The 26,679-nt window shown below is 43.1% G+C and overlaps 1 protein-coding gene across 3 annotated transcripts; it reads left to right on the forward strand.

Moving 5' to 3' along the window:
* On the forward strand, positions 1-25,055 carry POLI (DNA polymerase iota). 3 transcript variants are annotated; one of them, XM_034401528.3, is made up of 10 exons: positions 1-456; positions 2,628-2,753; positions 5,432-5,596; positions 12,383-12,535; positions 15,268-15,504; positions 17,186-17,364; positions 18,505-18,596; positions 20,026-20,159; positions 21,836-22,038; positions 24,277-25,055. In XM_034401528.3, the coding sequence occupies exons 1-10, from the start codon at positions 348-350 to the stop codon at positions 24,940-24,942; spliced, it is 2,064 nt and encodes a 687-aa protein (XP_034257419.2). In that variant the 5' UTR covers positions 1-347; the 3' UTR covers positions 24,943-25,055. The 3 variants fall into 3 exon arrangements, with proteins under 3 accessions (XP_034257419.2, XP_034257421.2, XP_034257422.2); XM_034401531.3 differs by having other exon boundaries at positions 243-939; XM_034401530.3 differs by lacking the exon at positions 5,432-5,596 and having other exon boundaries at positions 238-456.
* The last annotated feature ends 1,624 nt before the right edge of the window (positions 25,056-26,679 follow it).

Raw genomic sequence — 26,679 nt, forward strand, 5'->3', positions numbered from 1 at the left:
AGAATCCTCCAGCCAGCACAGTTGACCAGAGGTCTTCAAACGATGCTGGCTGGAGAATTCTGGGAGTTGAAGTCCACAAGTCTTTAAAGCGGCCAAGTTTGAAGACCTCTGGGTCTAAAGCAAGGCTGGCTGGCCGGCCGAGCGAGACGTGACCGGCCCCCGCATTCTCATTGGTGCGCGCGCGGAGAGAGAGAACAGAAAGATGATTGGACGGCTTGCTCTTAAAACTCCTCCTTCCAGGCTGGGCATCCTGAGTTGGGGCTCCGGACGGGGCTCCGGACGGGAGGCGGAGCGCTTTGGCTGGCCTTGCCCTGCCCTGAGCCGCCGCTGCGCAAAGGCCGCGCGAAATGGAGGACTCGGAAGGCGAAGGGGAGGAGACTGAGGCCGAGTGGCTCTTGCCGGGACCCAGCAGTGGACTTCAGAGAGATCCTCCTGGGGCCGTGGAAGGAGTCTCGTGTAAAGTCCTAGGAAATCTTCCATCCACCGCCCTTCCGAGGGATCTAGGCAACCTCGGTCCTGCGGACTGGGAGTGGGGCAGGGCGTATGCTCCGAGAGAAAGCACGGGAGCTGAGATGGGGGTGGGGGTTGTTGTTAGTTGCGAAGTTAGTAACAGTAACAGAATTGGAAGGGACCTTAGAGGTCATCTAGTCCAACCCCCTGCTCACGTAGGAGACCTGTACTAAGGATTCGAACCACCGGACTGCTGATCTTTCTGATTGACAAGCTCAGTGTCTTAGCCACTGAGCCACCTAGTCAGTTGTGTCCGACCCATCGCAACCCTATGGACAACTTTCCTCCAGGCCTTCCTGTCCTCTACCATCCTCTGGAGAACATTTAAGCTCACTCCTACTGCTTCAGTGACTCCATCCAGCCACCTCATTCTCTGTCGTCCCGTTCTTCTTCTGCCCTCAATCTTTCCCAGCATTAGGCTCTTCTCCAGTGAGTCCTTCCTTCTCATTAGGTGGCCAAAGTATTTGAGTTTCCTCTTCAGGATCTGGCCTTCTAAAGAGCAGTCAGGGTAGATCTCCTCTAGGACTGACCGGTTTGATCGCCTTGCAGTCCAAGGGACTCGCAGGAGTCTTCTCCAGCACCAGAGTTCAAAGGCCTCAATTCTTTGGCGCTCAGCCTTTCTTATGGTCCAACTTTCACAGCCAGACATTGCAACTGGGAAAACCATAGCCTTGACTATACGCACTTTCGTTGGCAGGGGGATGTCTCTGCTTTTTAGTATGCTGTCTAGATTTGCCATAGCTTTCCTTCCCAGGAACAAGCGTCTTTTAATTTCTTGACTGCGGTGATCTTGGAGCCAGGAAAATAAAATCTGTCACTACCTCCATTTCTTCCCCCATCTATTTTCCAGGAATTGAGAGGGCCACATGTCACGATCTTAGTTTTCTTAATGTTGAGTTTCAAGCCAACTTTTGAGGTTAGGGGTACGATCAGAATAAGTACATATATATCACTATATATACAGTATATTATATATATAGTGCTCAGTCTTAAAGGCTGCATTCACATGACATACTGGGGCCCTAATCTAGCCAGCTTTTCACCTAGTATTGTTATGTGAATCCAGCCCAAGTAGTTTATGGGTTCAGTGTGAAGTGGAAAGTCAGAATAAATATATGAAGATAATCTTGTCTTTGTGCCTCCCAATTTTGTAGTTGATATCAGTAGTGCATTGGAGCTGATGGAAGATTTTCCTTTTGTAAAAAAAAGGGGGGGGATTTTCAGGAGGCATCTTCAAAGTCAGAGTTAGGAAAAGGACATTGATAAGAGTTCCCTGCTTACCCAAATGGGAAACAAACCAGGATGCTTTGCAAAAAAAGGGTTTAGTTTTGGCCTGGATAGGGAGACTAACTTTACTGGAATTTACTTCCTGGAACCTTTACTTCCTGGAATTTTGCCCTCTCCTTCTGGGAAAGAGCAGGAGAGATCCTAAGTGTTGTTTTTACTAACGTGTGATTGACATTTAATCAGTTTTCGGTGTCCATTCAACACTTCGAAGCAGACACTAGTGGCTGTGGCTATGTTTGCACAGTAACCTTGGCCAAAATGTGGTTGCCTTCGTTGTAATTCCTTGTGCTGTGGAAATTCAGAGATTGAAATTATTCTACAGGCTGCAGCCTGCACCTCTATGGAAAGGAGTAATATTTCCCTCCAGATGCAAAAAGTGTTTGCATCTGTTTGTATTCACAGGGCTTGTTGAACCAGACTGGTTTGCTCAAGAAACCCAGTTGCTGGGATCAGTTCGCATTGAACAATATTTTACAACTGGGCCACGGACCAGCCAACTCTATTTGCAAGCTTGTATATGAGATAGGAAAACCCTTAGGATGGTTGATGCGGATAGAAAGAAAATGATGTATGAACTGTGGAGTGATATTTTAAATGGAAAACTCTTTATCAATAGACATTAAAGCAATGTTTGGATTTTATTTAACCAATAATGCATTACTGTTAGAAAACGACAGGTGGTTAAAGCAGTCCAAAATTCAGCATCCTGGTTTGAAAGGCCCAAAACAGAAGTAATGGTGGCTATGCTGAGTGATGCATTAAGGAGGCTGGAAACCACAGAAGTAATATGAAACAGATTTTTTTTTTCTAAATGTCAAATTTGTTTGCAGGTTATCGTGGCCAAGCTGTGCCAAAAGGAAATGCTTGGAAACGAATCATTGTGCATCTGGACTTGGACTGTTTTTATGCCCAGGTAGAAATGATCTGCGATCCTGAATTAAGAAGCAAACCTTTAGGTAATTTGAGAATTTTGGTGGGGACTGCTATCCCATAGGATATGTTAAAGGGTCTCTATGCCTGAACTCCTTTTAAGGAAACAAGCAATATATACTGTATTTTTCGGCCTATAAGACGCACTCCACCCCCCAAAAAACAGTGGGTGGAAATGTCTGTGTGTCTTATAGTCCAAATACGGAGCCATTTTTGGCCTCCCAAATCCTCTACGCATCCTGTTTTCACCCTCTCCAGCCCCCAGAAGCACTCTGCAAAAACGGACTACATGGAGGATTTGGGAGGCCAAAAACAGGCCCAGTTTTGGCCTGCAAAGTGCTTCTGGAGGACAAAACTGGGACGCCTGAAGCAGGGTGGATTTGATTTAAATCGAATTGATTTAAATCACAATTTATATCATGATTTAAATCACTAGTAAAAAGGCTTGATTTAAATCAACTCGATTTAAATCATAATTTTTAAAGAGCAACTGTCATCTCTGCTACTCCTTTGACCCACTGTTGACTCACCGATAGTCCCAGTGTTGCAGAATATACATAACTAAGCTCCATTTCATGCTGAATAAACTAAATTATTTATGTATCTTAAATAGAAAACTATCTTACAATAGATTTTTACCCCAAAAGTTTTTTATTAAAATAAATTCGATAAAAATAAAAAAAAATCCGATTTAAATAAAAAAAATCCGATTTAAATAAATCTGGGGGTTTTTTTGGTTTTTTTTAAAAAAAATCATTGATTTTTATCCACCCTGGCCTGAAGGGTTCAGGAGGCCAAAACAGGCCTGTTTTTGGCCTGCAAAGTGCTTCTGGGAGCCAGGGGGGGAGCGAAAATCAACCCAACCAGATGCTTCAAACCAATTCGAAGGGGGGGGAGGCCATTTTCAGTCTGATTCAGAAAAGGGGTTCAGTTCTGAAATTCAATCAAAATGAAACTCTGTGTGTTTTCAATTTCAGTCATATTATGGACAGCTATCAGAGCCGGATTGCCCACTTCAGTGTGGGACTGCTTCTGAACAGGGAAAATAGTCTGTTTCAGGCTTGAAATGATACAAATGTTTTATATCTCCACTATTTGAGAGCCAGGTTGAGCGGCATGGTGGCCTAATGGTGAAAACACCCACCTCCCACTCGGAAGGTTGAGAGCTCAATCCTAGATAGTGGCAGATGTTTCCCTCCCAGGGTACAAAGAGAAAATATCTGCTGCGAACTCCCATGTAGACATCAGGAAGGGCATCCAGCCAGTAAATACTCAGCTCCATCCAGTCCCCTGGTCTCTACCCCAAATCAATTTCAGGGTCATAAAAAGGGAATTTTTTAGAAGGTTGGTATAGCAGTTAAGGCATTGGAGTAGGAGGGCAACTCTACTTTAGCTCAGGAAATCACACCTTCTCGGCTCTAGTAAGATTATGACAAACCACTTGTGAAAACGTTGCAAGAAAATTTAACGAGCTTGTTGGGAATGAAGACTGACTCAAAGGCAAATAGATACACTCCAATAGACCTATTAGCAGCAGTCCGTTTACACAAGCTAAGTAGTGTAACATTATGAGGTTTCTTTTATTTAGAAGTGCTTAGATAGAAGGCTAAATGTACGGACTGCCTGCAAGGTACAATAGTTGTTCAGAAATTTTTTATACCCTAAATACCTGCAGTTATTCTCACTGCATAAACAGTCAGTGATCTCCTAGAACACGGGTGTCAAACTCAAGGTGTGCAGGCCAGTTCCAGCCTGCAGGTGCTTAGATCTGGCCCTAACCTTAACCCTAACCCTAACCCTGGAAATAGGGAAGGACCAGCCCACAGTGTCTTTGCCAGTGAAAAAGGAGCTCCCTTCCCGGTTACATTTTTGCTGGCAGAGGGCTGCACAAGGATCCCCCCCACCAAGCCTTGCCAGGCCACCACAGGTGCCCCCAACATGAGGGATGTTGAACTGGCCATGCCCACCCTGGCCACACCCACCCCCAAGGTCAAACACAACCCTGATGCGGCCCTCAATGAAATCGAGTTTGACGTCCCTGTCCTAGAATTTCTTAACTGTACTAATCAGCATTTGGCCAAGGCAAAGTCTTTGTTTATGTATTCGTTCGTCCTTTGACACAGAAATGGGAAACAGAATAACAGAGTTGGAAGGGACCTTGGAGGTCTTCTAGTCCAACCCTCTGCCTAGGCAGGAAACCCTACACCACTTCAGACAAATGGTTATCCAACATCTTCTTAAAAACTTCCAGTGTTGGAGCATTCACAACTTCTGGAGGCAAGTTGTTCCACTGATTAATTATTCTAATTGTCAGGAAATTTCTCCTTAGTTCTAGGTTGCTTCTCTCCTTGATTAGTTTCCACCTATTGCTTCTTGTCCTGCCCTCAGGTGCTTTGGAGAATAGCTTGACTCCCTTTTCTTTGTGGCAGCCTCTTGAGATATTGGAACTGGAATTGGAATATTGGAAAATTGGACTCTCAATGGTATATGTGACAGGATCTAATATGAGAGATATGAAGTTGGCTAGGCAGCCCTGAATGTATCCAGAAATCCGCTCCATTGAAAAGATAGAATTGTAGCCGAGAGTAAATTTACACAAAGTTGCATTGCAAAGCTTTGGAAATAAGAGCTCCATTGTAAAAACTGTTGAAAGGTATTTGGCACGAAGCCACCTATTATTCTTAACTGCTGTGTTTGTTCCCAGGTGTGCAGCAGAAATATCTGGTAGTCACCTGCAATTATGAAGCCAGGAATCTTGGTGTGAAAAAACTCATGGGGGTGAAAGAAGCGAAAGAAAAATGTCCGGATCTGGTGCTAGTTAATGGAGAGGATCTGACTAAATACAGGGAATTCTCTTACAGGGTCACAGGTACTGCTTTGATTTGATCCTTTTAACACTGGAAAAATGTTTCCTTGGGTTTAGAATAGAATAGAATTTTTTATTGGCCAAGTGTGATTGGACACACAAGGAATTTGTCTTGGTGCATTTGGTTGCAATATGCCCTCTCTGCCTAGAGACCATAAGTAGTCCTTGACTTACAACCACAATTGGGACCAGAAACTCAGTCGCTAAGTGATGTGGTTCTTAAGTGAGTCATCACCCAACCATGCGTGATTTTATAAACTTTAGTGGCATGATTATTAAAGCGAATCTTACTTGGAAACCGCTTCTAGACTTTGTGCTTGAGGTGGATGGGAAAAAAAGGAAACTTTGATTCTGGGTTTTACCAACTAGATAGATTTGTTGTTATAGAAATGGCTACTTTAAACTATTGTATAAAAGTAAAAAGTTGAGGTTTGATGTTAATGCCTTATTCTACTGCACCAAAGGGAGTCGGAAGTCAATGCCTTTTCTTTCTTTTCCCCCTCCTTTTCCACACTTTTCCCCTCCCTATTTTTCCTACTATTTGCTTTTGTATTTTTTGTATGTTTTAACATAAACTAATAAAAATTGTTAATTTAATCAAATCCACCTTTGCCTACTAACTTTGCTTATCAGAAGCCAGCTGGGAAAGGCACATATGACAATGACTGGACTCCAGGATATTGCAACTATTGTAAATACACACCAGTTGCCAAACACACAACTTGCAATCACATGACCTCGGGGATGCTGCAATGGTCATAAGTGTGAGGATTGTTCATAAGTCAGGTTTTTTTAGTGCCACTGTAACCTCAAACTATCACTAATGGTTGTAAACCAAGGACTACCTGTCTTCCTACATCCTTCCTTATTTTAATCCTACCTAATGCTAACTCATAAAGCATGATTTATAAGCCACAATGGCTAGGACAGTAGACATCCCATATTAAATCCAAACCAACCCCCCCCCCATGCTGTGGTTTAATATATTTGAATCTAGCCATTAAGGATGTAAACGTGAATTATCATTTAACAAATCATGCCAATCCAGCCAAGTTTAGTATTCATATCATGGTTTGGCAAACACATGTGAATCCAGTCCACGGTAACCAAATCTTGTGCCGTCAAACATTTGTGTCAAATTTCTAGCAAGTTGGATGTCGCCATTCATGAGAGGTTTATCAAGAAAGAAGTGGATATGGAAAGACTGAAGGAATTCCCCTTTCCGCTCCCACTTTATCAGTTTATTTATTTATTTATTTATTTATTACATGTATTTATATGCCGCCATTCTCCCGAAGGACTCAGGACGGCGAACACAAGTTAAGAAACAAGTACAATAAAATCATAATTTAATCTAAATAATTAATTAGTACTAAATAATAAAGCCCGGAATCAGTCTCAGCCTATTTGTTTGAAAAGCCAAGTCTTCAAGTCCCGACGGAAGGAGCAGAGATCAGGAGCCGTCCGGAGCTCAGTAGGTAATAGTCGATAATTGATATTGTTTCCTAGTATGATTTGATTGCTTATTTGTACCCTATGACTATCATTAAGTGGTGTACCTTATGATTCTTGATGAATGTATCTTTTATGTACACTGAGAGCGTATGCACCAAAGACAAATTCCTGTGTGTCCAATCACACTTGGTCAATAAAGAATTATAGTCTAGTCTAGTCTATTGTTACACTTTGTGTAATCAAGCCAGGAGACCGTAGTTGAGGATTTTCCTGAAGGAATTTACTGTGTAGGAATGATGTCATAGAAGTGTGTTCTGAAGTATTGTTCCTTAGGTTCAACTCGGTTTCTCAACAAGGGGTCAATCTGTTCAGAGCAGAGTAGCTAACTTTGTAAGCATATTTCCTACCTTGTTTGTATTGATTTCAACAGTGCTTGTTCCTTTTAAACCAGGGGTGTCAAACACAAGGCCCGTGGGCCGGATCCACCCTGTGATGTGGTCGGATCTGGCCCACAGAGCCATCCTGGAAAATGTAAGGGGCCGGCCTGCGTTGGTTCAGCCCAGTCTACCCAATGCAAGGAGGAAACATGCCAGCAGTTTGGGGAGTGGCATCAAGCTGGCTACGCCCACCCAGTCGGCCATGCCCAGTGAGTGGCATCAAGATGGCCACGCCCACCCAGTTGACCACCTCCCCCACCCCACCCCCCTGATGTCAACCAGAGCCTTGATACGGCCCTCAATGGAATCGAGTTTAACACCCGTTTTACACCCAGGATGGAAGCCCCAAATGAAATTTGCTTAAATCAGAAATCAGCTTCCATTTTGGGATTCTAACTAAAGTGATTTTTGTCAGGAAAAGGCCCGGGAGATGTAAACTGAGGAAAGAGGCATTGGGCCATCTCACAGTGGCCTTTATTTGGGGCCAAAATCTCTCTCAAGCATCTCAACAATTTTGAACGTTCATTGTGTATCTATATGTATAGAGGGAGGGAGAGCATGAGACAAAGATGAAAATCATCTCTCCACCTTCCCAAAGTAAAAAAATGAAATTGAGGATGACTCAACAAGAGGTTAAACATTACAGAATTGTAAAACATGGTAAACCTGTACAGTCAGAGAGAAAATGGATCTCATTGGGCTTATCAAATGTTTGCTGAAATGCATCTTTAAAATAAAATAAAGCTGAAGGAAGAGATTTCTAAAGGAAATCTCTGTAGGTCAAAAGTTCTGTATTCACCATTAGACAGGAAATTGACTAGAATTAAAAAGGCTAGTAGACACTCTCAACCAAGTTACACAACTGGTTATGGTTAACTTATCCATAATTTGATAAACTCAGTTTTTCGGATTTGCACCACACAGGTAGTCTTCTACTTATTTATTTATTTATTTATTTTATTTTATTTTTCATATTTGTATACCGCCCTACTCCCGAAGGACTCAGGGCGGTGAACAGCCATAATAAATACAAATACATATAGAAGTTAAAAACTATTAAGAAACAGATTAAGTAATTTAGGCTCAAAGATTAAAAACATCCAAATTTATCTAAAGAGGTTTAAAACCCAATTTAAAAGCCAGTTTAAAAGCCAATTAAAAAGGGAGAGTTAGGCCAGACCAGCTTGTTGGAATAGAAATGTTTTCAGGGCACGGCGGAATATGCGTAAGTCTTGGATGTTTCGTAACTCCGGGGGAAGCCCGTTCCAGATGGTAGGTGCCCCCACAGAAAAGGCTCTCCCCCTGGGGGCCGTCAGTCGACATTGATGTCAAATTATGATGTCAAAGTTTCTGTTGCTAAGTGAGACATTTGTTAAGTGCATTTTGCCCCATTGTATGACCTCTCTTGCCACAGTTGTTAAGTGAATCTGGCTTCCCCATTTATTTTGCTTGTCAGAAAGTTGCAAAAGGCGATCACATGACATCAGGACACCTCAACTGTCATAAATACGAGTCAGTTGCCAAGTGTCTGAATTTTGATCATGTGACCATGGGGATGCTGCAATGGTCGTAAGTGTGAAAAACGGTCACAAGTCACTTTTTTTCAGTGCCATTGTAATTTTGAATGGTCACTAAACAAATTGTTGTAAGTCAAGGACTACCTGTATACTGAAATATAAACTAACCATTCAAATTTTATAAAACCATGCTGGATTAAAATGTGTCTCTAGTTTGTGGGCCATGTTTTTTGGTGTGTGTGTGATTAAGGATAGATCTATCTACAGGTATGTGGCTACTAAGAGTTGACAACAACCTGATGGCACGTAATCAATATTTTGTAAACCAAGTCATTGTGTTATGCCATAAACTAAGTTTTTTACTCACAAGAGCTAGATTCACACCTCAGGCTAACCTAGAAGCCTGTCTGTCAAGTTTCGATGTCGTCTCAATTAAAATTGCATTTCCAAACAAATAGTCTTTGATGAAATCTTTCATTTATTAAGCACGACAATCTGTCCCCAATTATGTCGAAACCAACACTGACTTCCTGACCCAAACCTTCCCTTTCCTTTCCCCAATTCTCTCCGTCTCATTGGCCCCATATCTACTACTTCAGCTCCCAGGAATGTCCCCCCTCCCAACCCATCTCCCAGGGGATATTATCTTCAGGGAAAATAAGTAGGTGAAAAGTCAAGCGTCCTCTTGCCAGCTGCCCCCTCTTCTCCTTATGTCAGCACTGGAACGAATGTAGTTTGAAGAGCTGACACAGTCACTGATTTAAAAATATACATAGTGTCTTTTTAGGTAGAGATGTTCTATGTATAGTATACATTAATAAAGTTATGAGCTATGACAGGGGTGTCAAACTCAAATTTCATTGAGTGCCGCATGAGGGCTGCGGTTGATCTTGGGAGACAGGGCAGGCATGGCCGACAGTGGGTGTGACCAACAGGGTGGGCACGGCCACCTTGACATCACTCACTGGGCATGGCCGACTAGGTGGGCATGGCCGACTGGATGGGCATGACCAGCTTGACACCACTCCACAAACTGCTGACATGTTTCCTCTTCGCATTGGGTAGACCGGGCCGAAGCCACACTGGCCCAATGTTTCCTCTTCGCATTGGGTAGATGGGGCCGGCCCCTTACATTTTCCAGGACAGCCCCACAGGCCAGATTCAACCACATCACGGGGTGGATGCGGCCCGCAGGCCTTATGTTTGACACCCCTGAGCTCTTTTGAATGGGGGCAAGATTTTCGTTCAGATCTCCTGAAATTGTCCCAGAACAAGACTGTAGTCTTCAGAAAGCATCTCTTAGTTATGCTCCAGGATGTCCCTATGAAGTTGGTCGATATCTCATATGATTAGATCTATAGAGTTTGACCTCCCAGGCACTAGGGATTCATTGGATTGTATCTTTATGGGTGAACCATGTTAACACTCATTAACCACTGTTAAACCTAATGCAATCACATTTAAATGAAAAACTGCTGAACATCAGATCTGAGCAATCATCTCTGCATATCTTTTTCTGTAGACCTGCGCAAGGAAGACCTTGTGCATTGATTTGCCTCAATGGGATGCTAGGAGGGTTCCAGTTCTTAAAGGGTCAACATCTCATGCAGTGTTTCCAATAGATGCCTCTAGCTCAGGGATCTCCAACCTTAACTTTAAGCCTGGCGGACTTCAACTCCCAGAATCCCCCAGCCAGCTTTGCTGGCTGGGGGATTCTGGGAGTTGAAGTCCTCCAGGCTTAAAGTTGCCAAGGTTGGAGACCCCTGCTCTAGCAAGCATCTAAGCATCTTTTGGCTCCTGAATATTGGAGAAGCCCTGAATTCAAACAAACCAATATTAAACATTGGCATTTTTTAAAAAAAAAGTAGATGGGAAGGTTTAGTTTGCAAAATTTCATTCAAGACTGACTTCCCACAAGCTTGTTATTGTAGCACTAATGCTACAACCCCTCCAAAGTTTTGCACGGCCCACCTTTTAATGTCTAGAAGAGTGTGGTATTAAACCATACTAAGATGATCCTGTAGTCTGTACCAGGGGTGAAATCCAGCAGGTTCTGACAGGTTCTGGAGAACCGGTAGCGGAAATTTTGAGCAGTTTGGAGAACCGGTAGCAGAAATTTTGAGTAGTTTGGAGAACCGGCAAATACCACCTCTGGCTGGCCACCAGAGTGGGGTGGGAATGGAGATTTTGCAATATCCTTCCCCCAGGAGTGGGGAGGGAATGGAGATTTTGCAGTATCCATCCCCTGCCATGCCCACCAAGCCATGCCCACCCACCAAGCAACACCACGCCCACCAAGCCACGCCCACAGAACCGATAGTAAAAAAATGTGGATTTTACCACTAGTCTGTATGTAATACTGTACATTGAGTTAATAATGTCTCCTATATGTGTGTATGGATCAATATATTAAAAGACCTGCATGGTATCATATAATACTTTGTACAATGCTAAACTAGAATACAGTTTCCTTGGATGAGAGTTGGGCATTTGTGTGAACTCATCTACTTCAGTTTGTAACCAGTAGCCTGTGTTGTGTGAACTCAGTCAATTGTGGCCCTTAATAACCTTTATAGTGGGTTTTGTATATATTGTGGTGGTTTTTATGTATTTTATTTATTTATTGCATCATTTTTATATCTATATACAGTGTTTCCCAGAAAATAAGACTGTCTTATTATTATTTTTTTGAAAAGTTTTTAAACATAAAACATAAAATACATCTTTTTAGAGCAAGGATTTGATCCGGTATACAGTAAATACAATTACTCACATTCCCTCAACCAATTTTGTTCCAAATTTTATCCATTTATATCTTAAAAAAAAAAAAAGAAAAAAATCTTATTCTAAACATTTATCATTCTACTATGTCGCCCTAAATTCTAAACAATTATTTCCAAATAGACATCATTCCAAATCTTTGTCATTTGTCATGGATTCGATGTAATGGGTCTTAGAAATGAGGAATATATAAGAAATGTTGACCCTGTCTTATATTTTTTTGAACCCTGAAATAAGCACTTGGCCTTATTTTCGGGGAGGTCTTATTGTTTTGGGGCGCATGGAGCAAGACGGGGCTCCTCTGGCTGTTTTACCTGATTTCCAGCTCTGTCTCCCTAACCCTAACCAGAGGAAATGGTGAGGACTGGCTGCACATGCGTTTAATTATTTTCAGGGAGAATTTATTTTTGGGGGGGGGGCTTATTTTAGCGCAGGCGCTCAAAAGCACAATTGGGCTTATTATCAGGGGATGTCTTATTTTTGGGGAAACAGGGTAATTGGAAGAATAATATGGACATTTTCTATATTTAAAAGATTAACTCTTTTAAGCCAGTACTGCATATTAAGAATTACGTACATTCTTCTTTTAACATTTACAGAATTGTTAAAAACATTTACTCCACTGGTAGAAAGGCTCGGATTTGATGAGAATTTTGTGGATATCACTGAATTGGTCGAAAAAAGACTGATAGAGTGGGAAAAAACAACACTTCCTAAAATCTCTGTTTCTGGTCATGTATATAATAATCAGAGTAAGTATTTATTTTTTTTAACCACAATATCATATTTGCACAGGAGATCCCATAATAACGCTATGTTGATAGCACAAAGGACATTTGCAACATAGAATGACATTCAAGCTCGACATATAAATACAGGTAGTCCTCGACTTACAACAGTTCATTTAGTGACCGTTCAAAGTTACAACGGCACTGAAAAAAAGCAACTTCTGATCAGTTTTCACAGTTACGACCAGGGGTGGCATTCACTTATCTTCACTACTGGTTTGCAAATGTGAACGTGTGTGTGCTCGCTTCGCTAGCATGCGCCACCTCCATGCATACTCAGGACCTTCCGCGCATGTGCAGAGAGTCAAAAACGGGACGTGATTACATCCGGGCGGGTGGGCGGAGCCTCCCGCCACCGCTGCTACCAGTTCACCCAAACCGGATAGAACCGGTTGAATAGCACCACTGGTTGAGACGTTTGTAGCATCCCCATGATCAGATGATCAAAATTCAGATGCTTGGCAGCCGGTTCATATTTGTGACCGTTGCTGTGTCCCAAAGGTCATGTGATCCCCTTTTGCGACCTTCGGACACGCAAAGTCAATGAGGAATTCACTTACCAACTGGGTTATTGGCTTATCAACTGCAGTGACTCACTTAACAACTAACGCAAGACAGGTCGTAAAATGGGGCAAGACTCACTTAACAAATGTCTCGCTTAACAACAGAAATGTTGCGCTCAATTGTGGTCGTAAGTCAAGGACTCTGTATACAGATAGTGCTTGACTTACAATCACTCATTTAGCAACCATTCAAAGTTACAGGGGCCCTGAAAAATTGAGTTATGATGGGTCCTTGCAACCCAACAAGACAGACGCAGACTTCAGAGGATAATTAGAACTGCAGAAAAAACAGAGGAAACAGAAAAAAATGCAGTTTGTAGACATGAAATTGTGTACACTGTTATTTATATGTATAGATGTAAATGAATCAATATTAGACTTGTGTGTATAAAGGATACATTGAAATAAGGGAGAAAAAATGGATAAATAAGAAATGTTTAACAGTTGCGAAACTATTGAAAAGAAACTATTGTTTAAAGAGTCTTTTTTGTTTTTTGAAAAAATGTTTAATAAAAATTATTCAAAAAAAAAGAACTGCAGAAAAAACGACCTGCCTTCCATTGAGGGCCTGTATACTGCACAAGTCAAAAAGAGGGCTGTGAAAATATCTACAGACCCCTCACACTCTGGACATAAACTGTTTCAACTCCTACCCTCAAAACGACGCTATAGAGCACTGCACACCAGAACAAGTAGACACAAGGACAGTTTTTTCCCGAACGCCATCACTCTACTAAACAAATAATTCCCACAACACTGTCAAACTATTTACTAAGTCTCCACTACTATTAATCTTCTCATTGTTCCCACCACCCATCTCCTTCCACTTATGACTGTATGACTGTAACCTTGTTGCTGGTATCCTTAAGATTTATATTGACTGTTTCCCTATCACTATCATTAAGTGTTGTACCTTATGATTCTTGACAAATGTATCTTTTCTTTTATGTACTCCAAGAGCGTATGCACCAAGACAAATTCCTTGTGTGTCCAATCACACTTGGCCAATAAGGAATTCTATTCTATTCTATTCTATTCTATTCTATTCTATTCTATTCTATTCTATTCTATTCTATTCTATTCTATTCTATTCCATTCCATTCCATTCCATTCCATTCCATTCCATTCCATTCCATTCTAACTGGGGCTTTCTGTGAAAGCTACAGCTTCTTGATTTCCCACTCAGCAAAGACCAGGGATGTGGAAATCAGACTTCTGGGAATCGATGGCCCCATTTCTAATTCATATTGTGTTTCAATAGCCAATGATCAGTGCTTTTAAGCCTGTCACTTGTATTGTCCATTTCCCACAGTTGGTATCCTGGCAGAGTGAAAGGTTTTTCTTTTAACATGCAGTGTCTTGGAGGGCTCCATAAGAAGGATGAATCTGAGGGGTCCTTGGTGCTCTCTTGAGTTTGCTTGTTTTCTTGCAGGTATTTCATTACCTAACTCATCAGTGCTAGTAAGGAGTGCTGCTTGCTGTCAGTTTTCATTCTGGTGATTTGTCTGTTTGGGTGTGGAGGGGGGGGTCTGCAAGAAAACAAGCAAGCTCAGCACCAAGGACCCCTCATTTCAACCCTGAACTACAAAAATTCTCCTTTATTGGTGATGTGGCCCAGCAGAGCTACGGTAGCAGCAGAGCCAGACGAGGAGGAGATTGAGGGAGGGACTGGGCCAGCTTCGGAGCTTTTGGAAGGCTCTGAGGGCCTGAGGTGAGAGGGGGAGGAACAGATGGGGCCCAATCCAGATGCGCGTATGTGTAGGGAGGAAAGGAGAGGAGAGCAAAGGAAAACAACAAGCCGGCTCTCAGGGAAAGGCAGACATAGACGCTAGCTAACCCCTCCCTGGCTGGGAAATAAATAGGAGGGGATTGGGAGAGGCCGGTTGTCACAGACAACTGTTTATTTCTAGTATACAGCAAGCAATTGGCTAAACCCAAGTTTGTTGGGACAAATTATGTTTGATTTTTTTTTTTGTTTATCCATGTGAATAAAAGATTGTTACTGCCCTGTTATAAAAAGGGGTTTGTTTTACTCGTGAGTAAATGGCTTATCGTTACTGGGTCAAAACGATTAGTAAGGATAAATCTGCCAGGCGATCTCTTTAAGATTTTTCTCCCCTCTTTCCTACACAGCTGTTGATTTCCATGACCCGATGCATGTAAGACTGGCTGTGGGATCTCAGATTGCAGGGGAGATGAGAGATGCCATGTGCAGCAAGCTAGGGCTCACAGGCTGCGCAGGAGTGGCCACCAATAAAGTCCTCTCCAAGCTGGTCTCTGGGACCTTTAAACCAAATCAGCAGACCGTTCTTCTGCCTGAAAACCGGCAGAATCTGATGGCCAGCCTCGATCACATCAGGAAAATACCAGGTGAGCTGACCTTGAGTTTTGAAGATAAGATTGGACTTGACTTGAGAAATATTGTAGCTTTTTCAATATAGGCTTATTTACATTTGATATATTACTATCTTCTAGATCAGGGATGTCAAACTCAAGGCCCGGGGGCCAGATCCGGCCGACGGGGTATTTAGATCTGGCCCGCAGGGCCACCCTGGAAATAGCGAAGGATCAGCCTCTGATTACATGCCTCTGCCGGAGAAAACGGAGCTCTGTTTTCGCTGGCAGAGGGTTGCAGGAGACTGTTGCTGTCACTGTGTTATGTGATTGTCAGCCGAGCGTCCATTCTGAGAGTTACGGTAGCCTGCCAGAGAACCTTTATCACGTATCTATAGCAACAGGGATAAGACCAGTTTTGTGAAATTTTGAGCTACTGCGCATGTCTACATTCTTTCTTTCCTAACTTCCTGATCTATACTTTTTTTGTTCGTCTGTGAGATCAGCTGCCGGTAAAAAGTAGTTAGGTAGTTTTTCTATTTTTATAATAAAATCCTTATTAGAATATATTTCGGGTTTTCTTTCTTTAAAGTATACAGCATGGAAAACAAGATCCATCCTCCTCTAATTAAGTGCAATTACCCCAGGGGGGGTACGGGGCTGATTTACGCTCCGACAGTTGCATCCGAAAATGGAGCTCAGCGGCTCATTATCACTGGCAGAGCGGTCAGGCCACCACAGGCAACCCCAACACGAGTGACGTCGAGCTGGCCACGCCTCCTCCCCCACTTCCGAGGTCAAACACAACACTGATGCGGCCCTCAATGAAATTAAGTTTGACACCCCTGTTCTAGATGAAATTAAAATAAGAACATTTAATGAATACTGGGCTTTAATATGTGCATTTTAAGATATTTTATGGATTGGTATGCTTTCTTTCAAGTTAGAGAGAGGTGATTGTATTGTTAATTTCTCTGTGCTGAAAGAAAGTTGGAGGTCACTTTTATTATACTTGTTTGATATATTTTGTTAACTTGTTTTGTCACTCCCTTTCCCCTTCTTGTTCGTTTGTATTTTAATGTATGATGTCTTAAGTCCCACTTCAGGCATGAAAGCCATTGAGCCATGGTAGCGCAGTGGTTAGAAGGCAGTATTGCAGGCTAATTCTGCCGACTGCCAGCAGTTGGATTCTCACCAGGCTCAAGGTTGACTCATCCTTCCATCCTTCCGAGGTTGGTAAAATGAGAATCCAGATTGTTGGGGGCAGTATTTTGTAAACTGCTTAGAGATGGGCCGTAAAGCACTATGAAGCGGTATATAAGTACAAGTGCGATTGCTATTAAAACCTAATAAAGATATTATAAGAAAAAAAAAACAATACCAAGTAAGATGGGGGAACAAACAAACTTGCTTTGGCTTTGATACATGCATATCACGGGTGGGTTCTACTTACCTTTACTACTGGTTCGCAATGGGGCTGCGCTCTTCTGCACATGCGCAGAAGCGTTTTCATGACATCAGGGTCAGTGGGCGGGGCCTCCCGCCGGTTTTACTACCGGTTCTATAGAACCAGTGCGAACCGGGGGCAACCCACCACTGATGCATATAGGTGAAAGAAGAGAGCAGGAGCCTTGCGGTTCAATATGAACTTCATTTGAGCCCCTGTGAGGGTGATTTGTCTGATAAGCTGCTGTAGTAAACTCTCTTTCTTATGCAGGGATTGGCTTTCAAACAGCAAAGCGCCTCCTGAGTCTTGGGCTCTGCACTGTGCAAGATCTCCAAGACTGTTCCACTGAGATTCTGGGAAAAGAACTGGGAATTCCAGCTGCGCATCTCATCCAGAAGCTCAGTTGTGGGGAAGACCATTCTCCGGTCGTTCCATCAGGAGCTCCTCAGGTAGAACTGAAAGCAGTATCTAAAGATAAGAATGGCCCTATCCTTTATGTCTGAGAATTCTAGGCAAACGGGGGGTTTCCAGATGTGAAGACTACAGCTTCTTGATTTCTCATTCAGCAAAGACCAGGGTTGTAGTAATGTAGAGTAGAGTAAAATAATAGACTAGACTAGACTAGACTAGACTAGACTAGACTAGACTAGACGACTAGAATAGAATAGAATAGAATAGAATAGAATAGAATAGAATAGAATAGAATAGAATAGAATAGAATAGAATAGAATAGCAGAGTTGGAAGGGACCTTAGAGGTCTTCTAGTCCAACCCCCTGCTTAGGCCGAAAACCCTACATCACTTCAGACAAATGGTTATCCAATATCTTCTTAAAAACCTCCAGTGTTGGAGCATTCACAACTTCTGGAGGCAAATTGTTCCACTGATTCATTGTTCTAACTGTCAGGAAATTTCTCCTTAGTTCTAAGTTGCTTCTCTCCTTGATTAGTCTCCACCCATTGCTTCTTGTTCTACCCTCAGGTGCTTTGGAGAATAGCTTGACTCCCTCTTCTTTGTGGCAGCCCCTGAGATATTGGAAGACTGCTATCATGTCTCCTCTAGTCCTTCTTTTCATTAAACTAGACATACCCAGTTCCTGCAACCGTTCTTCATATGTTTTAGCCTCCAATCCCCTAATCATCTTTGTTGCTCTTCTTTGCACTCTTTCTAATATATATCAGACTTCACAGAATTGGTGGTTCCAATCCACCTAGAGAACTATCTTGAGAAATTTTTGTCCAATATAACTGAATGAACAGTTGCATTTTTCAGGAAGAGATCCTACAGGCCCACATATTGAACTAAACAGTTGCGGTTTGTTTAGTTTGGGTTTAGTGGTTGCGTGAACAAAGCTGCTGTGGGTTTATAAGCCAAAGTTTATTACAGGGGTGTCAAACTTGATTTCATTGAGGGCCACATCAGGGTTGTGCTTGACCTCGGGGGGGAGGGGGGGCAGGGTGGACATGGCGTGGCCAGCTCGATGTCACTCCGAATTTACAAATACATGAATGCCTGTTCTTTATGTGGTTTGTGCATTTACTGATCTAAATTATTATATTCATTGTTTTATTTTTAAACACTATACTGCAGTCTCTCAGTGATGAAGACTCCTTTAAAAAGTGTTCTTCTGAAGCAGACGTTAAGAAGAAAATTGAAGAATTGCTCACTAATCTTCTGGAGAGGTAATTTTAACTTAAATAGTTCCACAATATTTGGGGTCTGAGCAAGATTTTGAAACGGGGGGCTGCATTGTGTAATGTGTGAATATATAAAACGGGTGGAACAGTGACACAATCAGATCACAAGTAAATATTCAGCCCCTTTTTTAGTTATTTGCATATTAAACACTTCAGATTTACACACTTTTCTCACCAGTGGTTCCTTCTGGTGGGGTAGTAATCCTTGACCTCAGTTGGCCTGGCAGGAACATGAGAAAGGATCACCTGAAAATCCTCAAAACAATGTAACCTTCTGTTCTTGGGGTGGGAGTTGTCTCCATATTTCTTGAGCTACAGCACAGACCACGATGGCAGGGAATTATACCCGGCATTTACCAGTTCAAGGAAGCCAGAATTAAGCAATAGTAATAGCACTTAGACTTATATACCACTTCACAGTGCTTTACAGCACTCTCTAAGCGGTTTACAGAGTCAGCATATTTCCCCCACCAGAGGTGGTATTCAGCTGGTTCAGACCAGTTTGGGCGAACCGGTAGTGCCGACGATCAGTTGGCCCTGCCCACCCACCCCCGCTCTATCCTGTCCTTTATTTCCTGCTTTGTAGCTCATCTCAATCACGTACCACAGCTGATCCCCCCTCCCACTGTTCTACTTACCATTGCTGACTTGGAAGTTAAGCAGCTGAGCTTCTAAATGCTCCATTTTCAGTGCTGCGCACAAGCACCTTAGATACACACTCAATAAACCATTTACTAAACTAGCAGCATTCCACCACTGTTCCCTACCAATCTGGGTTCTCATTTTACTAAACTTGGAAAGGATGGAAGGCTGAGTCAACCTTGAGCTGGTCAGGATCGAAGGAATCAAACTCCTGGCAATGTGAACAGAGTTAGTCTGTAATACTGCATTCTAACCACCGCGTCACCGTGGCTCATTCACCGCTCCACCATCTAATGATCTTTCCTACTGCTCCCTTTGTTCTACAGATTGCTCATTTTTTTTTTTTAATTTGATTTATATGCCGCCCTTCTCCGGAGACTCAGGGCGGCTTACAATGCGCTAAGCAATAGCCTTCATTCTTTTGTATATTTATACAAAGTCAGCTTATTGCCCCCACAAACTGGGTCCTCAATTTACCTACCTTAGAAAGGATGGAAGGCTGAGTCAACCTTGAGCCTTTGCGAGATTCGAACCTGCAGTAATTGCAGGCATCTGGTCTTAATAACCAGCTTAATAACAGGGTGCCTTAGACCACTGTACTACCAAGGCTCTTAGGAAGTTATGCTTGGTGAATTGCCAATTTGCATTAATGCTTGACATAGATTACCTTTCTAGATGGGGAGGGAATACTTCTCCGTTTCTTGAGCCAGGCCAGGCTGAAATGTAGAAACAGTGGACACGTTGGTTGTTGATGGCTCCATGTTTTCAACAGGTTGTACAAAGATGGCAGAAAGCCCCATACCATCAGATTAACCATCCGTCAGTATTCTGCTACCAATAAATGGTTTAATCGAGAGAGCCGTCAATGTCCAGTTCCATCTCACTTGGTCAAGAGGATCGGTTCAGGTAATTGTGTCTCATGGGCCTTAATTTCCTCCTTTGACGATGTCCAAGAGAGTTCATGAATACATTGCTTCCCCCCCACACACACTCTCGCTCATTCACATAACATGCAGCCCTAGACTAAGTTTATCAACTTTTCTAACTGCCCCCCTTCAAATTTCTTAGGATTGCAACTCCGGATTGTCTTGGAATTCTGGGAATTGTAGCTCCATCATATCTAGTGGGTTGTAGATTTCCCATTGAACAAGTCTCCATTTGAAGCAGATCTCCAGGTTACTCATTCGTGCATCACCCCAGATCTTCAGCTGGTGCTCCAAGGAAGAGTGAGATACTACTTTGGGAAGTCCATTCCCTTATTTTATGAAGCCTTGTCCCAAATCCTCATTGTTGTCCTAGCCTCTGTCGATCAGCTTTTTTCTTCTCAAGTTCACTGTCTCTTTGTCCATGGACATCCTTCAACGTCTTCTTCCCCATCTTTTCAATTCCAGCCGACCTGAACACTTTCCTTCACGGAAACTAGATCAGCCTGCTTGCTTGCTACGGGATGTCAATTCTTAAGCTCCTTAAGCTTGGAGAACAAGAATTCAGTTTGTCAGGTGCCAGCAAGTTCCCAGTCATTTGGAGCTTGGGAATAATCACTACTCAAAAGCATTCATTATTAGTCACCATCTTCCCAGGGCAATTCTTACAGGTTGGAGTTCTTTGCTGGTTTCACAGTGTTGATGTCCCAGCTATTTCTTGCCTTTTAATGTCGCCATTGAAGAGTTCTTGGTGGTCTCTTGAGCATGGTTGGTCTCTGAACTTACAGACATCACATTACCCAAACTAGGTAACATCATCAGTGCACTAGCAAGAAAACAACTAAGTTCAGAGGGCACTCATTTCAACCCTGAGCTACAAATACTGTACTTTTCGGAATATAAGACAAACTTTTTTCCCCCCTAAAAGAAGGTGGAAATGTTGGTGCGTCTTATACACTGAATACAGCCATTTTTGGCCTCCTGAAGCCCCACCCTGCGCGTCCTGTTTTTGTGGAAAACGGGCCCATTTTTCACAAAAACAGGGCATGCAGAGGCTTTGGGAGGCCTGCAGTGTGCTCCTGGGGGCTTGGGAGGGCAAAAGTGCCCCCATTTTTATGAAAAATAGGCCAGTTTTCGGCCTCCCAAACCCCCCATGCATTACATTTTGCCCTCCCCAGCCCCCAGGAGCACTCTGCAGGCCTCCCGAATCCTCTGCGCACACCGTTTTTGCCCTCCCCAGTCCCCAGGAGCACTTTGCAGGCCTCCCAAACCCTCTGCGTGCTCTGTTTTTGCCCTCCCCAGTTCCCAGGAGCACTCTGCAGGCCTCCCAAACCCTCTGTTTGCTCCGTTTCTGCAAAAAACGGGACACACAGAGGGTTTGGGAGGCCTGCAGAGTGTTTCTGGGGGCCGGGGAGGGCAAAACCTTTTTTTTTTCTTATTTACCTCTTCGAAATTGTGGTGCGCCATATACACCAATGCATCTTATAGTCCAAAAAATACGGTATTCTTTTCTTGGAATTTCATCAATGCCTAAAAACCCCACCAATTTCTGCATTTCTCCATTGTTTTGTTATCCAGAGTTGGAATTTTTTTTTTGTTTTCTTCTTGAGTAAGAGTATGCTTACATGATGTTTTTTTCCCTCCCTAATTTATTTCCAGGAGACACCAGTGTTAAGGCTCACCTCGTTTCCATTCTTATGAAACTGTTTCGAAAGATGATCAATGTTGAAGTTCCATTTCACCTGACCTTACTGAACATCTGCTTTTCCAATCTTAAGGACCCACCAGCTTCTTCCAAGGAGTCTATTCAATTTTATTTAAGTCAGTTGTCACCTTCTTTAAGCTCCGGCAAAGTTTTTCACGTAAGTTCGACACTTCTTAATATACCTAGACTCCTTGACTTGCAACCATTTGTTTAGCATGGTTCCAAGTTACAACAACACTAAAAATAGTGACTTACAACAGGTCCTCAAACTTATGACTGTTGCAGCATCCTCACGGTCACATGATCAAGTATCGGGCACTCGGCAACCAGCGTGTTATTTACAGCGGTTGCAATGCCCCAGGATAATGTGGTCACCATATGCAACCTTCTCAATCGGCTCCTGACAAGCCAAATCAGTGAGGAAACCAGATTCACTTAACAGCTGTGTGAATTCTCTGAACCACTGCGGTCTTTTGCTTAATAGACATGGCCAAAGAGGTAATAAAATCAAACGTGATTCATTTAACAACCATCTTGATTAGTAATAGAAATTCTGGTCCAAACTGTGTTCGTAAATCAAAGTGTCATCCCTGAAGCGAACCTGGCTGATGCCATCTTTGCGCCTTCATGCCACAAGGCAGAGGGGGAGAAAGGGAAGGGGAAAGTTAGATAGCTTGGCTTTGACGTCAAAATAAAAAGTTTTCTTGTGGGAACCAAGGTCATTCCAACAGGTGGCTGAGAAGAGGAGGAGTGGAGTAACCAAGCAACCTGCCAGCACAGTGTGACTGGTGACCTGGAGGGAAGGAGGAACTTTCATTCTTTAATTAGGTGAAAACCGCAGGAACTTTCAGAGTCGGTTTTCACCAGTTGTGCCAATATGATGTACCCAATAAATTGTTCTTTGAGGAATCTACCTGCCTCGGAGTTCTGCTTTCAATGGGTGCATTACTTGGAACACTGACACAAAGGTTACTATAGATATTACAGAGCCTCCCTCTGTGGAATGAGATTCCCCTGAAACCAAAATGGCCTCTATCCTCCTGGTATGGCAGAGGGCCTTGAACACCTGGCTTTTCTTGAAATTTGCCCCATTCTATGACCTTACTTGCCACAGTTATTAAGTGAATCACTGCTGTTGCTAAGTTAGCAATGTGGTCATTAAGTGAATCTTCCCCATTGACCTTCGTTAGAAGGTGGCCAAAGGAGATCCCATTGACAGTGAAGGCTATCATGAGAGCTCATTATGTAATAATTGGATAAACTAAATTTATTTTCAGGCTTGGTTGTCTGTCTCCACCCAGAATTAACTGAGGTGGATGGTTTAGTTTGCTTCTAGTCCATGACACTTTTACAAATGTTCATGTCTGTTCCTTCTCACTTTTGGGTTAATATGCATTAAGAAAATACAAGAGTATTTGAATACATATATTCAAACATACAGATACTATGAGAAGGATCCACAGTTTATTATGCATATATCATTGTAGAACAACGAGTGGTTTGGTGGCCTAGAGGTGGAGCTCTCGCCGCACAATCAGGAGGCTGTGAGTTTGATCCTAGGTAGAGGCAGATACTTCTCTCTCTGGACATGTCTGCTGAATATAACTCCGCATTGGTGACAGGAAGGGCATCCGGCCAGTAAACACTCAGCTCAGGGGTGAAATGTAAAATGTGTTACTACCGGTTCTGTGGGCGTGGCTTGGGGGGGTAACGTGACTGGGTGGGCATGGCCAAGTTTTTTTTTTAACTTTTCAAAGCATTTTTTCTAATGCTTTGAAAAGCCTCTGGCGATCAGGCAACTCAGTTGGGATCCTCAGAGAGGCTTTTTTAAAAAAATGCTTTGAAAAGCCTCTCTGCCGATTAGGCAACTCAGCTGGGATTGTCAGAGAGGTTTTTTAAAAAAATGCCTCTCTGCTGAACAGGTAACTCAGCTGGGATTGTCAGAGACTTTTCAAAGCATTTTTTAAACCACCTCTTCGGCCAAGAGGTTACAGAAAAAAATGCTTTGAAAAGCCTCTGAGGATCCCAGCTGAGCTGCGCGATCATCAGAGGCTTTTTTTTTTACTTTTAAAAGCATTTTTTCGTCAGAAGAGGTAGAAAAAATGCTTTTAAAAGTTAAAAAAAAAAGCCTCTGATGATCGTGCGACTCAGCTGAGCATGGGGGGGCGGGGCGCAGGGATTTTTGCTACCGGTTCTCTGAACCACCCGCCGCCATCGCTACCGGATCGGGCGATCCGGTCCGAACCGGGAGCATTTCACCCCTGACTCAGCTCCATTCAGTTGCCCAGACTCCACCCTGCAAGGGATTATGGGGTTGTCAAAAGGAGGTGATGATCTGATTGTAGAACGATTCTCTCTTGTGTGTAGTTTAAAAGAGTTCTCTTTTGCTATGTAGACAACAGAAGACAGAAACTCCGAAAACACGAGGGTGGAACATCAAGGGGAAGACAGTGATGTTTTATCAGGAGAGAGAAACACAAGATGTGTCCAATCTCAGCTCCACACTCCTTGTCTGCCTACAGCAAGTGATCTTCAATGCCCAAGTTCATTACTTCCTGCTGGAATAGATTACGATGTGTTCAGCCAGCTTCCAAGTGACATTAAGGAGGAAATAATCTCTAGCCAAAAGGAGGTTAGGAATTCAACAGAGACTGGAGTGTCTGAACTAGGGGCAAAACCACCGTGCCATCCGAAAGCCAAAATAAGCTCCATTTCCTTACATTCTGGAGACCTTGGTCAAAGTACTAGAACTCTAGCATCTTCTGGCATCGCACCCACAAATGAAGAACCCCCACTAGAAAGGCAAAACCCCCACGGAGAAGGCTCTTCCCAAAATCATTCGAGCCAAGGATCAAAAGTGGCCCTTCCTCCTTCTGTAGACCCCAAAACGTTTTCTGAACTGCCTGCAGAGATGCAGAAAGAACTGTTGACCGAATGGAAGAGTCAAAAGTATGTTTCCAAAATGCACGTCAGCAAAATTGTGACGGTTAAAGGAACCAAGAAAGCACAGGCGTCATCTCCAGGGTCAAATAGTTTACTACGCTATTTCAAACCAAGATGACTATAATTTGGTGGAAGAGACTACGCTTGCAGATGAATTATGTATTTGGAGATAGAGCCTATTCTAATCTAGGGTTCCTGAGACAGTAAAAAACACATGATTAGTCCCCAAAACCCTCTTTTTATTTCAACAGCTGTGAATTCTGTTCATTCACAGCCCGTAATGAATCATAAATAATTCGTAAAGAGTCCGACAGAAGTTTGCCACAGTCCTTCGGGATAAGGTTGATAAGCACCCACCTTTCCCTCCCTTGACATGCCTGCCAAAGACCTAATTAGCAATTAGCTTTGCAAGGCCACACGGAGCACAGAGTCAAAACGGAGCTTCAGAATTTAAATCGACCAGAACGAACAAAGTTGCTTCCTATAAAGGCTCACGTGCCTTTGCTCCTCCTTTATGTCTTATGGGAGGGGCCAATCATCTCCAAGCCCTACTCCCAAGTCGCCCCTTTTGTCTTAACTGTTCTTGCCTTCTGGCAGCTCTCTGTAATGCACGCACTGGGAACAGGCTCCCCCTATTCCTTTGCCTTGCTGATGTCCGACTCCGGAGGCAGCACATAACTCCCAGATGGCCCTGGCCCCCTTTCTGCCTCTTATGCAGAGCCCTCGCCCGAGCCTTCCCCAGACTCCAGGACTGGCCCATGTTCCTCCCCAACCTCCTCACTGTCCGACTCTGCTGCCAGCTTTGCAGGATGCTGGCAGATCACAACCGAGCCTTCCTTCAGCCAAAGATGGCTAAGGTGATACTGTTTAAGAAAATGAGGGAAATTTCTTTTTAACGCATCCGTATAACTTCCTCTCCAGATATTGTATTTCCAAAGAATAGCTATCCAGGATACCTTAAAATCAATTTGGCTGGGAAATTTGACAATTATAAATGTATCAGAGTGGGAAAGCAAAGTTCATACGTGCACATATTTGCAAAATGAAACAGACCTCCCATACAATTTTGACACTTAGGTTCCTGAGCATGAAAATGGTTTACCACCTAAAATAAACGTCCCTTAAAAATTTGAAGAATATGTAGAGGCAAGGGAAAGGATGTCGAAATACAAAGCAGTCACAGTAATTTTTCTCCGTTTCCTTCGTCGTAGATGCTAGAGGCTAAGGCACCATCCTGGTCTACTTTGATTCGTGTAGACTTCTAATTGCTAGCATTCTTAGCGGCGGCCGTACTGGATTGAGAATCCTGGGAGTTGAAGTCCAGACACCTTAAAGTTGTTCTGGTTGAGAAACACTACTAGAGGGTTACATATTCTTGCCATTGGAAGAACAGTAGCAATAGCAACAGCACATAGACTTATATATCACTTCACAGTGCTTTTACAGCCCTCTCTAAGCAATTTACAGAGGCAGCCTATTGCCCCCAACAGTCTGGGTCCTCATTTTACCCACCTCGGAAGGATGGAAGGCTGAGTCAACCTTGAGCCTGGAGAGATTTGAACTGCCAAATTGCAGGCAGCTGGCAGGCAGCAGAAGTAGCCCGCAGTACTGCACTCTAACCACTGTGCCACCATGGCAGTACAGCAGTCTAACCACTGCACCACAAGCAGAATGAGGCCCTAGACCTGAGAATACATGTAATCCTCCAGATTAGAGAGCCCCCCCTTTTTTTTTTGGTCTTGGCTCCCCCTCCCAAAATGGTTGTACCACTTCAAGAAACATTTTAGAAAGGAAATGGGAGGCTGAGAAGAAGTCAATTGTTAAGTATTTGGGAGGAAACCACAGAAGTGGCACT

The sequence above is a fragment of the Pantherophis guttatus genome, chromosome 2 (genome assembly GCF_059756535.1).
Source record: "Pantherophis guttatus breed Tessera chromosome 2, ASM5975653v1, whole genome shotgun sequence".
In the NCBI taxonomy this organism is placed as follows: Eukaryota; Metazoa; Chordata; class Lepidosauria; order Squamata; family Colubridae; genus Pantherophis; species Pantherophis guttatus.

Coding starts and splice junctions, on each gene's coding strand:
- POLI (XM_034401528.3), top strand. CDS start 348: ATGGAGGACTCGGAAGGCGAAGGGGAGGAGACTGAGGCCGAGTGGCTC. Junction 15,505..17,185: donor TCACATCAGGAAAATACCAG/GTGAGCTGACCT, acceptor TTTCTTATGCAG/GGATTGGCTTTCAAACAGCA. Junction 22,039..24,276: donor GCTCCGGCAAAGTTTTTCAC/GTAAGTTCGACA, acceptor TTTGCTATGTAG/ACAACAGAAGACAGAAACTC.